A 12728-nucleotide genomic window follows, 5' to 3' on the forward strand; every position below is an offset into this window, starting at 1 on the left:
GCAAACTCCTTCCAAAGCAAATTTCTCACCCGGGCAACCTTAGTCACCGTTGAGAATCGCGAAGGAGGCTATAGGACACGGAATACCGTGGTTTTCAAGCTTAGACAAAACACTGACATGTGTATTGGGGGAGGGGAGCTTGTGGCAGTCCATCGCCAGTAGTTAACTTTCGTGCTTTTTAACTTGCTTGTTTACCTCTAACGGACCGTATTTCCCATTAGTAACAGAAATTTGATTAGCTCATGCAACTTAGAGCTTCTGTGCAATTGCTATGAAATATCTGAGAAATGTTACTAGCACACGTATTCGCGATCGGCTCAATATTCGACAAAACTCAAGCCAGGCAGACAATCTCCCTATCGATATCAAACAAAAACTACACTGTTTGTAAAAGTGAAATATGCGAAGATTGAAGTTCTCCATAACATTATTAGCTTTGTAATTAATATTTTGAATCGATTTTTTCTTGTTTACGACAAACAAGGAGTCAATATAATGCAAATACAACATGGCGCCGGAATAATGCGGCGTTATTATAAACAAAGCCGCGCCGACCGACCAAAGAACAACACTTCCAATCTATGTATTGATAGGCGTCGAGTTTAAAGCCTCCTTCCAAGTTGGCTGGGGAACAGATACATTGCCATTGATCATTTGTTAAAGCTTTGTCCGTTCTATTCATGCTGTTTCTTCGAATACACGAATCACATACATTTGAGATCAGTAGTCTTTGTCCCGCGTTCCCGCTTGACTGACAAATTACTGCAAACTATAAATCACTGTATTTGTTAGCCCAAAACAAATAAAACAAGTTCTTTCTGTGATTATTTGCGACCTCTATGTTAGTCTTGTACATATTCCACGAATTAATACGTAGAAAGAAAAACAACTCTTCTTAGCTTTGAGCTTTTACGTAGATGACAACTAACTCAATACACATATACATTTAATGTCGCATAGAAAACATTTCATATGAAGTAAAAGACATTGGGCACACTCCGTTGAAATCTAATTTCTTTGCTTCTATAGTGTAACTCTTACATGCAATCTGTATATCTAGGTAACGTAGTTGGTTGAGTTTCGTATATACGGCACGATCTTGGTCACTATAGGGGGATTGCAATGCGTTGCAAATCTTATTTCGCGTACTGTTGGCGTCGGTTTCATTATTGACTTTCCCGCAAGTACAGACCGAAATGTGGCAAGAGTTTAAGGGATTTTTAATTGACAATTCACCAAACTGAATTATCAGACTCTTCTCAGCTCTCCATTGTTAACGATAATTGTGAAACACGGGAAGTGTGCAACAGTGGGACGCGTGGACTCTTCGCGTGCCCTATCGTGCGCACAGGTTTTCATTGTAGGGGCACGCGGGAACAGGCAGTCCGTGGAAACCCGTGCCCACGGTGAGAACACGTCAGGTTCCATCATCGTGCACAATGTTGGGAACTCGTGGAAATCTGCTTTTTCATGCAGTGAAACCACCGCGATCATTTCCCCTTTTACAGTTGTAAAGGTCTTTCAAACCCTTTGAAACCACACAGTGTCTGATATCTTAGTACATGATACTTGTCTCACGTGACTATGACGTAACCATTGCCCGCCATATTGGATGCTTAAAGTTGGATGTTGCCAGAATCGGTTGAATTTGCATATGTAATTACAAGTCAGGTAATGAACTCATTCGTGCGCATTGAACATGCAAATCTGGCTCTTCTTTGCTTAACTTATAAAATGGCAGTGACGTTACACGTGAAACCCTATAGTGTAGCGTATCTACCTATCTATGTGCCTAGTCCATTGATCTCCAGATCGTGGGGGAGGAAATAGACATGAAGATAGAGATATGTCTCCAGGCTCGTCTTTGTCTTGCTATATTGCATATCTTATTATGTATCTTTACAGTTCTATCTGTTTGTTATGTTTCAGATGTGAATGAGTGCCAATCACTCCCGGACTGCCATTTCTGCACTAACACGCAGGGATCCTTCACCTGTTCCTGCAGACGTGGTCACCATCTTGTCAATGGGAATGACTGTAGAGGTACGTATTACCTTTTCTTTTCTCCTAGATTCTTCCTACGACATTTTAAAGCACTTTACGTCACTTGTCTCGTTGATGTTTGGAGGTAATGTACGATTATATGATGATTGGACCCGTAGGAAGAATAGTTTTCACATGTTTACTTTTTGCCGTTCAGTGCTTGTTATGCCATTTATACGTCTACACTGGTATATTCTACAATGATGTTGAAAAGAAGGTAATGATCCCATAGCTAATTTGAGGCCGTAGGGAGTGTCTATGGCACTGTATACGTATTATCTGGCAGAGCCCATCCCTCTCCTCCCATCGCCATCGTTATGAATGATACAATTGCGCATCAATGTCTATGTGCCATGTAGATGATGACCTATTCCCGTACGGAGGAACTGGAGGTAAAATCCATCAAGGGAAACACTGTGTGCGGGAGCAGCTACCGATAGAAGGGCTGCGATTCTACAGTCGGCGTCATCACTACATATACGTAAGACAAAACATCTAGTTTACATTTGCCAAGTAGTCTAATACTGTAAGAAAGTTCGTGTTTGTAATTATTGATAAGTCTACATTTCTGTAGATTGGTGCATTACCGTATTTCAACTTCAGAAAAAAAAATAGGTCACCCCATATTCGTCAAACGACATATTTGCGACAGAAAAATTGAGGGTATTCGTACGGTAGTCGTAAATGTGTCATATGACATTCAGCCGTTGGAAACGGTTGTCTTAGATCCTGTCATTTAGCCATGGGCTCGGGCAAAATCTTGCGACAAAAAGAGTACGACGAATTACATGAAACCTGCAGCAAAATTGTTATCCAGTACATTGTTACCTCCATGAAAAAATGGAGGTATAGTTTTGAGTGTGTCTGTCTTTGTGTCTGTGTGTGTGTCTGTGTGTCCGCATATTGTGGTCAGCATAACTTGAGAACCTCTTGATGGACTACGATGATATTTGGTATGTGGGTAGGGGTTGGGAAGACGAAGGTCAAGGTCAATTTTGGGCCCCCTGGTGTGTGACCCTGGTACTGCAGCGCAACTTCCGGTTTTGCTATTTCGGTGTTCTGAACATGCTATGGTCAAGATTTTTAAGTATTAGATAGCTCTTATGCTCAGGAAAAAAATGACATAAGTTTGGGCCCCCTAGCGTCTAGTTTTGGGATAGCAGGGGCATTTTTGTAAAAAACTTCTGACGAGGATAACTCAAGAAGGGAACAACGGATTTTCATGATTTTTGGTATTTAGGTACCTTAGACAATGTTGTACAAGATAAAATTCTAATTATGCAAAATAGGAGTACATTTGCATAATTAATGAGAATATTCTATCATAGCAGTTTTTTCAATGTATCTCTTGTCCCGTACGTGATATGGTCGTGACATTTGGGTGGTAGATAACTTTCAGCGTCATGACAAAGTGGGGCAAGTTTCAGTCCCCTAACATTCAATTGTGGAACTGCAGGGGCGTTTTTGTCAAGACACTCCAAAGAGGATAACTGCAGAAAGGAACGATGGATTGCCTACATTTTAGGCATGCTGGTAGCTTAGGCAAAGATGTTCATAATGATATACATGTTATGCAAATGATGACTGAATTTGCATAAGTAATGAGGAAATTGTACAGTTCCATTGTTTTCAATAACTGGACCTCAATACATGTAACACATGTTAATTATGATAGGTGGAATATAAGCAGATACCAAATATGGTAATGGGGAACTAATTTGCATAATTTATGTAAAAATTGCAAAACCTCTTTATGATTAATAATGGGAATTTTATAATTGTGACATGTGTACGTTAGTCAATGATTAACAACACCATGCATACATTATGTTAATGTCTTAGTCAATTGCATGAAATTTACGAAAGCTTTAAATTTTCATGGAGGTATGAGGTCGCCGAACTCTAGTTCAGTCTGTACCGCTGTTTTACTTCCACCAAGGTTTGATGACCGTCTGTCACCTTCCTCTTTTAATTCTCATTCAACTGTAGCTATAGGTGTCGCTGCTAATAGATGCGGTCCCAAACGTAAACAGTGATTGTGTTATACGGTGTTAACAATTATTCACCTTTACGACCGCATCTGTCAGCGGCGACACCTATAACTGTACTTCAATTAATTAGAACCAGTCAGAATTGCCCTGAGGACAGTCGATCACCGAAACGTCAGCGGAAATAAAGCAACCGTTGTGTTTAAGGTCTCTTTGTTCAGTGACTTACCAACGTTAACTTGATGAAACTATTCACTGTCCATACTCAAGTGTTTCTTTACTTGGACAGATATGCGACAACGGAATCGTGTCATTTGACTGGATTCCGCGCCCAACGTATCCCACAAAGCTGACAGAGACCCACTGGGCGGGGAAAGCGGTGATAGCACCTTACCTGGCACAGTCACACCCTTAGGTCATTCCGCATCTACCAGAACAACGGAAGACCAAGATCTATTACCAGTTCCATCAAGTGGGGGACGGAGATGCAGTTTCTGAAGAGGTTCTTCGCCGGGCTCAAGACCATGGAAGGTTTACTCCGGGATTCTATGCACCAGGTAAATGACTGTCTAGATTACAAGAATGAAAAGTTGCCAGGCAATCACGCTGCAGGTCTGGTAGGATGAACTTGATTGGCTGGTAACCCTCTGTTGTTGGTGGTAAAAATGCCAGCTAATCACGCCGCAGCGTGTGGTAAGAAGGATACGTGATTGGCTGGTGTAACCTTCTGTGGTTGGTGGGAAAGCTACCCGCCAATCACGCCGCAGCATTTGGTAAGAAGGGAACGTGATTGGCTGGTATCCCTCTGTGATTGGTAGAAAAGATACCAGCCTGAATCTCGTCGTCGTTTGGTTAAAAGAAAACGTGATTGGCAAGTAGCTTTTCCTACAACAACAGGAGGGAGTATCTGATTTTTGACCAGCGCAAACGCGACGAGAAGGATGGATGACAGGCCGCCTCGCCAGAGTCGTCGCTTGAAACCTACAACGGTATGAACTGGCATGAGAGGATGCTCCAAGTATTATCACCGGAAGCTTATTGCTAACATTGACTTTTAACTACAAAATACATTGCTGTCGTTGATTTTCTACCACCCTACGGCTTACTATTTTTCTAACTACATTCTTTTTTCAATTGTTTTCCCAGGCTACGAGCCAGTGTGGGTTCTTGTTGTGACGTGGACCAACTTGTCCCCAGACTGTAGTGTGTATCCAGGAGGACGATGTCCTGTCAATCATGCTAGCCTACCGGTAAGTGGATACGAATGCATCTACAATTCCTATTTATGCAAATTTACTTCATACAAATGTAACATTTAGTCAGTTTCATTGCAAGTATAACTATAACCTTTCCATTTCTTACAGATAAATGACTTTCAGTTGGTCATTTCCACGGACGGGACGTACTCATTTGGACACAACATCTACCCAACGATGAAGATTGAGTGGACCAGCGCTGGTAAGTGAGCCCCAGCTAAATGTTTTGCTCACCGATATTCATGCAGACGACAGTTGACTGAGTCGACGCCATGGTGTATTTACCTATCCAGAGTACAGGGCATTGTGAAATTACGTAATAGGGCTAATACTTCTCATCTCTATCATATCACCTAGGTTTGGCAGTGTAGTGCATTCACTTTTGATTCGTTGGAAAGAGGGATATTTCCGATTTAGCAGATGATTTGTGGTATATCAGGGCACAACAACAATTCCTGAATAGCTCCAGACGGGGGACGCCACAAACTACCTGCTGCATTTCATCTACTGTACATCGTGTCGAGTGTCTGTAATCTGCGTAAAGTAACGTCAACCAAGGAGGTTATATCACCTCCTTGCGTCAACGAAGTAATGGATTAATTCCTTCGCAAAGACTGTCATGTCTCGCAGTCGAAAATCCAATTATTTTGTGTTAGAAATTATACTTTTCTAAGATCTTCATAAATTTTAATGTAAGTAGAAGCGAAATAAAACGATATACACACTTTCTAGGTGAACTGAACGGAAACCCGAACCCTGTAGCCCATGCTGTTGGCGGATACAGCTCAGGGGAAGGCACTGCTGTAGACCTACAGTACTCGGGCACCGCTAACATGATACGGTGGAGATTCCACGCAGGTAGGAAAATCAATTCTGTTTTACCCTTGAGTCAATGGGCGCCTCCATATTGGGTTCTGACGTCATGGGCCGGTCATCTTAGAGTTTGTCTTCTTACAAATCTCGACCAATCTCAGAATGCCTCAGCCCTATCAATCAATGTAACAAGTTATGACGTCATAACAGCGTCCTCATATTGGTGTCATTAGATACTTCATAGGATAAATCATAGCATCAGAACAAAATGTTCGATCGTATTAGACTTGACAGCATTTTATGTCTATGTAGTATGTTGATGATTGACAAGGTTTGTGAATTTACCCTAGGGCAGATATGTATGTGCTTCACTTGCATGAGACTATTTAATGTCACATAAGGTCTTTACTGTCTGGACCCTTGTAGTGCCTAATGCCACATCAAAGCAGCAACAACTTTAATTTCCTTGCTGTTTGAGTCAAGTTTTCTGGTTGTTTCAGTAGCAGGATATATTGTACACAGAGGGTTGCTAGCCTTTCTTCTTTAACAAGCTCAAGGCATCTCGAGGGACCCCATTTTACATGTATTTTCCTTCCGAAATACGGGTGCAGTGTTAACCGAAATGCATGCCTTTCTAATGATTAAACCAGTTACCAACTAATTGGAAAAATGTCATTGACAAGTGAAGCTGGTGCAGCAGCTATAGAAGCATCTCCGCTGTCTTTATCGGCTGTAGCAATTCTTGTTATCTGAACATTTCAACCATCGTCATTGTGCACCAACAGGTCCCTGGAGTTACGCTCTACAAGAAATGGGGGATTTCACAGTTCCACAGCAGTCGGTACTGCAATGTGCGCAGTGGATCAAAGAACAGAATATTCCTGACCCGACCAGACTCCCAGGTTACTACCGTATCCCAGGACCCCGGTCCTGTCCCTGTAACGCTGAACAGGCATTCTTCGACAACACGTAAGTAACCCTGCGCTATGTTACAGTCTCATTTGCACCAGTGCCCGTCGGGGATGTAGCCCCGGTCGGGTTCTGAAGCCACAAAATTGTTTAAGTGAACTGTGGGGGTACCTCTCGGTGCTTTCACCATTAGGCCACGGTGTCTATTTTTTGCCGGCCCCGGTTTGATTTTAACTGTGAGTTTTAAAAAAATCCAGGGGCCCTGTCATGCCCCAAAATAGTCCGGGAGCATATTATCCCAAGGGCCACGTAGAGGCCACGCCCAAAAGCAATATTTCAAGTATAGAGTAGGTCTAGCCACTTCGTAGACTTCAATGGAAGTTGCACGAATTCACTAAAAGCTCAGTAATATTTAGAACGCTATAATTGCCAGAGTATCGTTTGGTTAAGTTTCAAGGACTGTCCAGTATCTGTATTTTCTCTCTTTCTCTCCAACTTGTATCCAGTTGCTTGAGTAATTTTTGCCTTGTGTATCTTATTTCCTGGATGTTGATCGATCCTTTATCGAGGTAGACGCTTTACTATTCTAACATCCAAATGCAGGTACAGCTTTTCTGTCCGCCGTTCGGAGTCCTGTGCCATAAGCCGCAGACGTGCCGTGGTGTACTACGGGGGGCGCAGACACGAGCTCCGCCGGACGTGCTGCTATACTGCCTCGTGGTTCTGGAGGGAATGGAGAAGGACGTGGTGGCGCCGGTCCTGGCGATGGAGGGTCGCAGGAGGTAGCCTTATGAGAGGACCAGCTGGTGGGCACCTTATAATTGTAAGTACAAGCATTCTAAAGCTATTTTACATGTTGGTACCATACTTCTGAACGTTGAGTAAGGTCTATCTCTAATGTCACATCGAAGTTGTCCTCTTCGTCCTTAGGTGGTAGCTACTCGCATCTATTGGAGGACGTACGTAGTACAATTTGATAAGCGAACAACACATGAAAAGCTTAAAAAGGTATGCATCTGTTGGAGGATATAGTATGAGTTGATAAGCCAACAACACATGATAGCTTTAAAAAAGTATGCAAAAAAGAAAGACATGGGAGAACCTCTATGGGACCTACGAAAAGGTTACGAGTCCTTTAATTTGCAACATTTTAAGAGCGCTGGCGTTTATTTCTAGGGGAAGTGGCGCTGATTTGCAATATTAAACGGGCCAGGTTCTATCTTATGATGGAAGGTCGTGACTGTGCCCTCTATAGTGCTCATCTAGAGAGCTGCAAAGGAGGCTATGAAAAGGCAGTTTGTAGATATCATAGCAAATGTTTTGTTCAAATTCATGACAGGATAACCTTGCGACTGACAACAACGCCCGTCAGAAATGCTGTGTGGAATCAGCGGGAGCACGAATGGGATGGTACTGCCGAAAGTTCAGACAACTCCGTCCATTTTCCGTTCCGGATACCGGAGGGAGCCCCTGTTCCATTTATCCGGTCCACATAGGTAATTTAATTATCTTTTTAAGTCTTAAACATATTGTGATATGTGATAAAATTCATTTTTTTTGCAAGCGCTAGCCATCTGCCTCTATTTGCTTTATGTGAATATCGACAAGATTGCAAATTTGACACGGAAAAGTAGTTGTATATATATACGTTATATTTTTTCAACTATCCTTCATTTGTATAGAAAATGTATGTATACAGTCGAATGACATCTTATGTATGACGCCCTATATGAATTATATTATGCAAAATGCAGATAATAGCGAATGGTCAGATGGGCGCAGTAGCTTCATCTGTAACGCTGCAGCGGAAATTGAATGTATGTTTGAAAAGTTCATTGCGTTTGATCTTGTGAACTTATTTGTTTTATACAAGGTTGGACGGTGGTGCGCAGTGACCCACACATCATGACACTGGACGGCAGGCAGTACACATTCAACGGGCTAGGAGAATACGTCCTGGGAGACTTCGGAAGGGGAGAATATCAAATTCAAGGACGGACATCATTTGTGCAAGGTAGGAACATTCCAATTTCTAGTTATTTCCTCCACATGGTGATACTACTTGGAAGGTCTTTTTAGCGAATGACCACAAACGCCCACTCTAGAGAAGTCCGCGCTGCACGAATCTCATTTTTTTTGCTTGGAATATGTCCACGTTGTGCTCCCATGTATTAATCCTGAGTTTCAAGTCAATCCATTGAGCCGAAGTGACATAAATCAAAGTTTTCGATTCTCGATGGTCTTTTTCGGCGAACGCCCAGCAAAATGTCTTTTTAGCGAATGCCCACTATATCCACAAAAATATCGGCCGTCGCGCAACGACACCTAAACCTACCGCCACAAACATGTTCAAGATGGTGTCCCATTGATGTGTACGGAGTTTCCGTGCTTTACAAGCATTTTAAGTCCCTGTTTTTGGTCAAAATGTACGGCGACGATACTACCATACTTTAACTATAGCAATTCAAAATGGCGGGCACTAGTCATGTGACCTCCTTGCGGGACTGTTCTATAAGTATCGCGGGAGGGACTGTTGTAGCATAGCTTCTCACACAACCATTTTAGAGTGAATTCTGAAGAAGATTTTCATTTCATAGTGCTATCATCTGACTGATATTTACAATGTGGTCATTTTTTCTGTGCTATTATTACCCAGGTTTGAGGAACTTAGTGCAAATATGGATATTGATTCACCTCAGTGCCCAATTAATGTACAAAAGGCTCAGACACATTAGTGTTATAAACCTGAATAGGGGCAGGTAACCAATACTAGAAAAACATAGCTATTTATTATTAACAATACTATTTACATTATAATAATAACTCTTCACCAAACTGGACTTTTCTTATCTTTATTTATCACAGAAACATTGTTACAATGACGATTTGATTAGATGAGTATCTGTTACAGTGTGTACAAACTTATTTCAAATACAAAAATATATTTCGTTTCACTTCCTAAATATTTTTAAAGTATTGGAAGAAGTTGACACATAAACAATATTAATTGCATTATTTATGTGCAGTAAATGTGACCACATGCTATCAATAGCCTAATAAAATGTTGGAACATGGCACAAGCGGGCTCCTCTTCTGAGTACAGAAAGGAAATGTTTTATAACATTTAGTTATGACGTAGAAAATTTCAATTGTAAAATGTACCTTTATTAACATTTACAAACAAATTGTTTTTTTCTCTTCTTAATAAATGACAACAATACAGGTAAGTAAGATGTGTTTCCTTTTATAACAGGCCAGGTAAGACGCCGTACAGGTAAGTAAGGTGAGTTTCCTTTTATAGCAGACCAGGTAAGACACCGTACAGGTGAGTAAGGTGTGTTTCCTTGACTACAGACTAGGTAAGACACCTTACAGGTGAGCAACGTGTATTTCCTTTCATTACAGACCAGGTAAGACATCGTACAGGTGAGTAACGTGTATTTCCTTTGATTACAGACCAGGTAAGACACCGTACAGGTGAGTAAGGTGTGTTTCCTTGACTACAGACTAGGTAAGACACCGTACAGGTGAGTAACGTGTATTTCCTTTGATTACAGACCAGGTAAGACACCGTACAGGTGAGTAAGGTGTGTTTCCTTGACTACAGGCCAAGTAAGACACCATACAGGTAAGTAAAGTGTGTTTCCTTTGATCACAGACCAGGTAAGACACCGTTCAGGTGAGTAACGTGTATTTCCTTTGATTACAGACCAGGTAAGACACCATACAGGTGAGTAACGTGTATTTCCTTTGTTCACAGACCAGGTAAGACACCGTACAGGTGAGTAACGTGTATTTCCTTTCATTACAGACCAGGTAAGACACCGTACAGGCGATTAAGGTGTGTTTCCTTTTATAACAGACTAGGTAAGACACCGTACAGGTAAGTAACGTGTATTTCCTTTCAGTACAGACCAGGTAAGACACCGTACAGGTGAGTAAGGTGTGTTTCCTTTTATAACAGACTAGGTAAGACACCGTACAGGTAAGTAACGTGTATTTCCTTTCAGTACAGACCAGGTAAGACACCGTACAGGTGAGTAAGGTGTGTTTCCTTGACTACAGACTACGTAAGACACCGTACAGGTGAGTAACGTGTATTTCCTCTGATTACAGACCAGGTAAGACACCATACAGGTGAGTAACGTGTATTTCCTTTCATTACAGACCATGTAAGACACCGCACAGGTGAGTAAGGTGTGTTTCCTTTGTCTATAGACCAGATAGGGTATTACACAGGTGAGTAAGGCGTCTTTCCTTTGCCTATATACCATATAGGCCATTATACAGGTGAATAAGGTGTCTTTCCTTTGCCTATAGACCAGATAGGGTATTATGCAGGTGAGTAAAGCAACTTTCCTTTGCCTGTAGACCAGATAGGGTATTATACAGGTAAGTAAGGTGTCTTTCCCTTGCCTATATACCAGATAGGCCATTATACAGGTGAATAAGGTGTCTTTCCTTTGCCTATAGACCAGATAGGCCATTAAACAGGTGAGTAGGGTGTCTTTCCTTTGCCTATAGACCAGATAGGCCATTATACAGGTAAGTAAGATGTCTTTACTTTGCCTATAGACCAGACAGGGTATTATACAGGTGAGTAAAGCAACTTTCCTTTGCCTATATACTACCATATAGGCCATTATACAGGTGAGTAAAGCGTCTTTCCTTTGCCTATAGACCAGATGAAATACACGTTACTCACCTGTATGGTGTCTAACCTGCTCTGTAATCAAAGGAAATACACGTTACTCACCTGTATGGTGTCTTACCTGGTCTGTAATCAAAAGAAATACACGTTACTCACCTGTACGGTGTCTTACCTGGTCTGTTATAAAAGGAAACACACCTTACTTACCTGTATGGTGTCTTACCTGGCCTGTAGTCAAGGAAACACACCTTACTCACCTGTACGGTGTCTTACCTGGTCTGTAATCAAAGGAAATACACGTTACTCACCTGTACGGTGTCTTACCTAGTCTGTAGTCAAGGAAACATACCTTACTCACCTGTACGGTGTCTTACCTGGTCTGTAATGAAAGGAAATACACGTTGCTCACCTGTAAGGTGTCTTGCCTACTCTGTAGTCAAGGAAACACACCTTACTCACCTGTACGGTGTCTTACCTGGTCTGCTATAAAAGGAAACACACCTTACTTACCTGTACGGCGTCTTACCTGGCCTGTTATAAAAGGAAACACACCTTACTTACCTGTATTGTTGTCATTTATTAAGAAGAGAAAAAAACAATTTGTTTGTAAATGTTAATAAAGGTACATTTTACAATTGAAATTTTCTACGTCATAACTAAATGTTATAAAACATTTCCTTTCTGTACTCAGAAGGGGAGCCCGCTTGTGCCATGTTTCAACATTTTATTAGGCTATTGATAGCATGTGGTCACATTTTACTGCACATAAATAATGCAATTAATATAAAAATAAAAATATTTAGGAAGTGAAACGAAATACATTTTTGTATTTGAAATAAGTTTGTACACACTGTAACAGATACTCATCTAATCAAATCGTCATTGTAACAATGTTTCTGTGATAAATAAAGATAAGAAAAGTCCAGTTTGGTGAAGAGTTATTATTATAATGTAAATAGTATTGTTAATAATAAATAGCTATGTTTTTCTAGTATTGGTTACCTGCCCCTATTCAGGTTTATAACACTAATGTGTCTGAGCCTTTTGTACATTAATTGGGCACTGAGG

At 41.2% G+C, this 12728-nt stretch overlaps 1 protein-coding gene across 1 annotated transcript in view; it reads left to right on the forward strand.

Annotated features, from left to right (window-relative positions):
• The window catches only part of LOC118427056 (mucin-like protein), a 13607-nt gene extending 5332 nt beyond the window's left edge, over positions 1-8275 (forward strand). The window contains exons 8-17 of the mRNA XM_035836694.1: positions 1930-2043; positions 2403-2524; positions 4321-4410; positions 4447-4588; positions 5178-5281; positions 5396-5489; positions 6020-6145; positions 6886-7069; positions 7613-7815; positions 8265-8275. Of these exons, the coding sequence (XP_035692587.1) occupies positions 1930-2043; positions 2403-2524; positions 4321-4410; positions 4447-4588; positions 5178-5281; positions 5396-5489; positions 6020-6145; positions 6886-7069; positions 7613-7815; positions 8265-8275 (1190 nt within the window). The remainder of the gene's footprint in view (positions 1-1929; positions 2044-2402; positions 2525-4320; positions 4411-4446; positions 4589-5177; positions 5282-5395; positions 5490-6019; positions 6146-6885; positions 7070-7612; positions 7816-8264) is intronic.
• The last annotated feature ends 4453 nt before the right edge of the window (positions 8276-12728 follow it).

This window comes from Branchiostoma floridae, chromosome 12 (genome assembly GCF_000003815.2).
Source record: "Branchiostoma floridae strain S238N-H82 chromosome 12, Bfl_VNyyK, whole genome shotgun sequence".
In the NCBI taxonomy this organism is placed as follows: Eukaryota; Metazoa; Chordata; class Leptocardii; order Amphioxiformes; family Branchiostomatidae; genus Branchiostoma; species Branchiostoma floridae.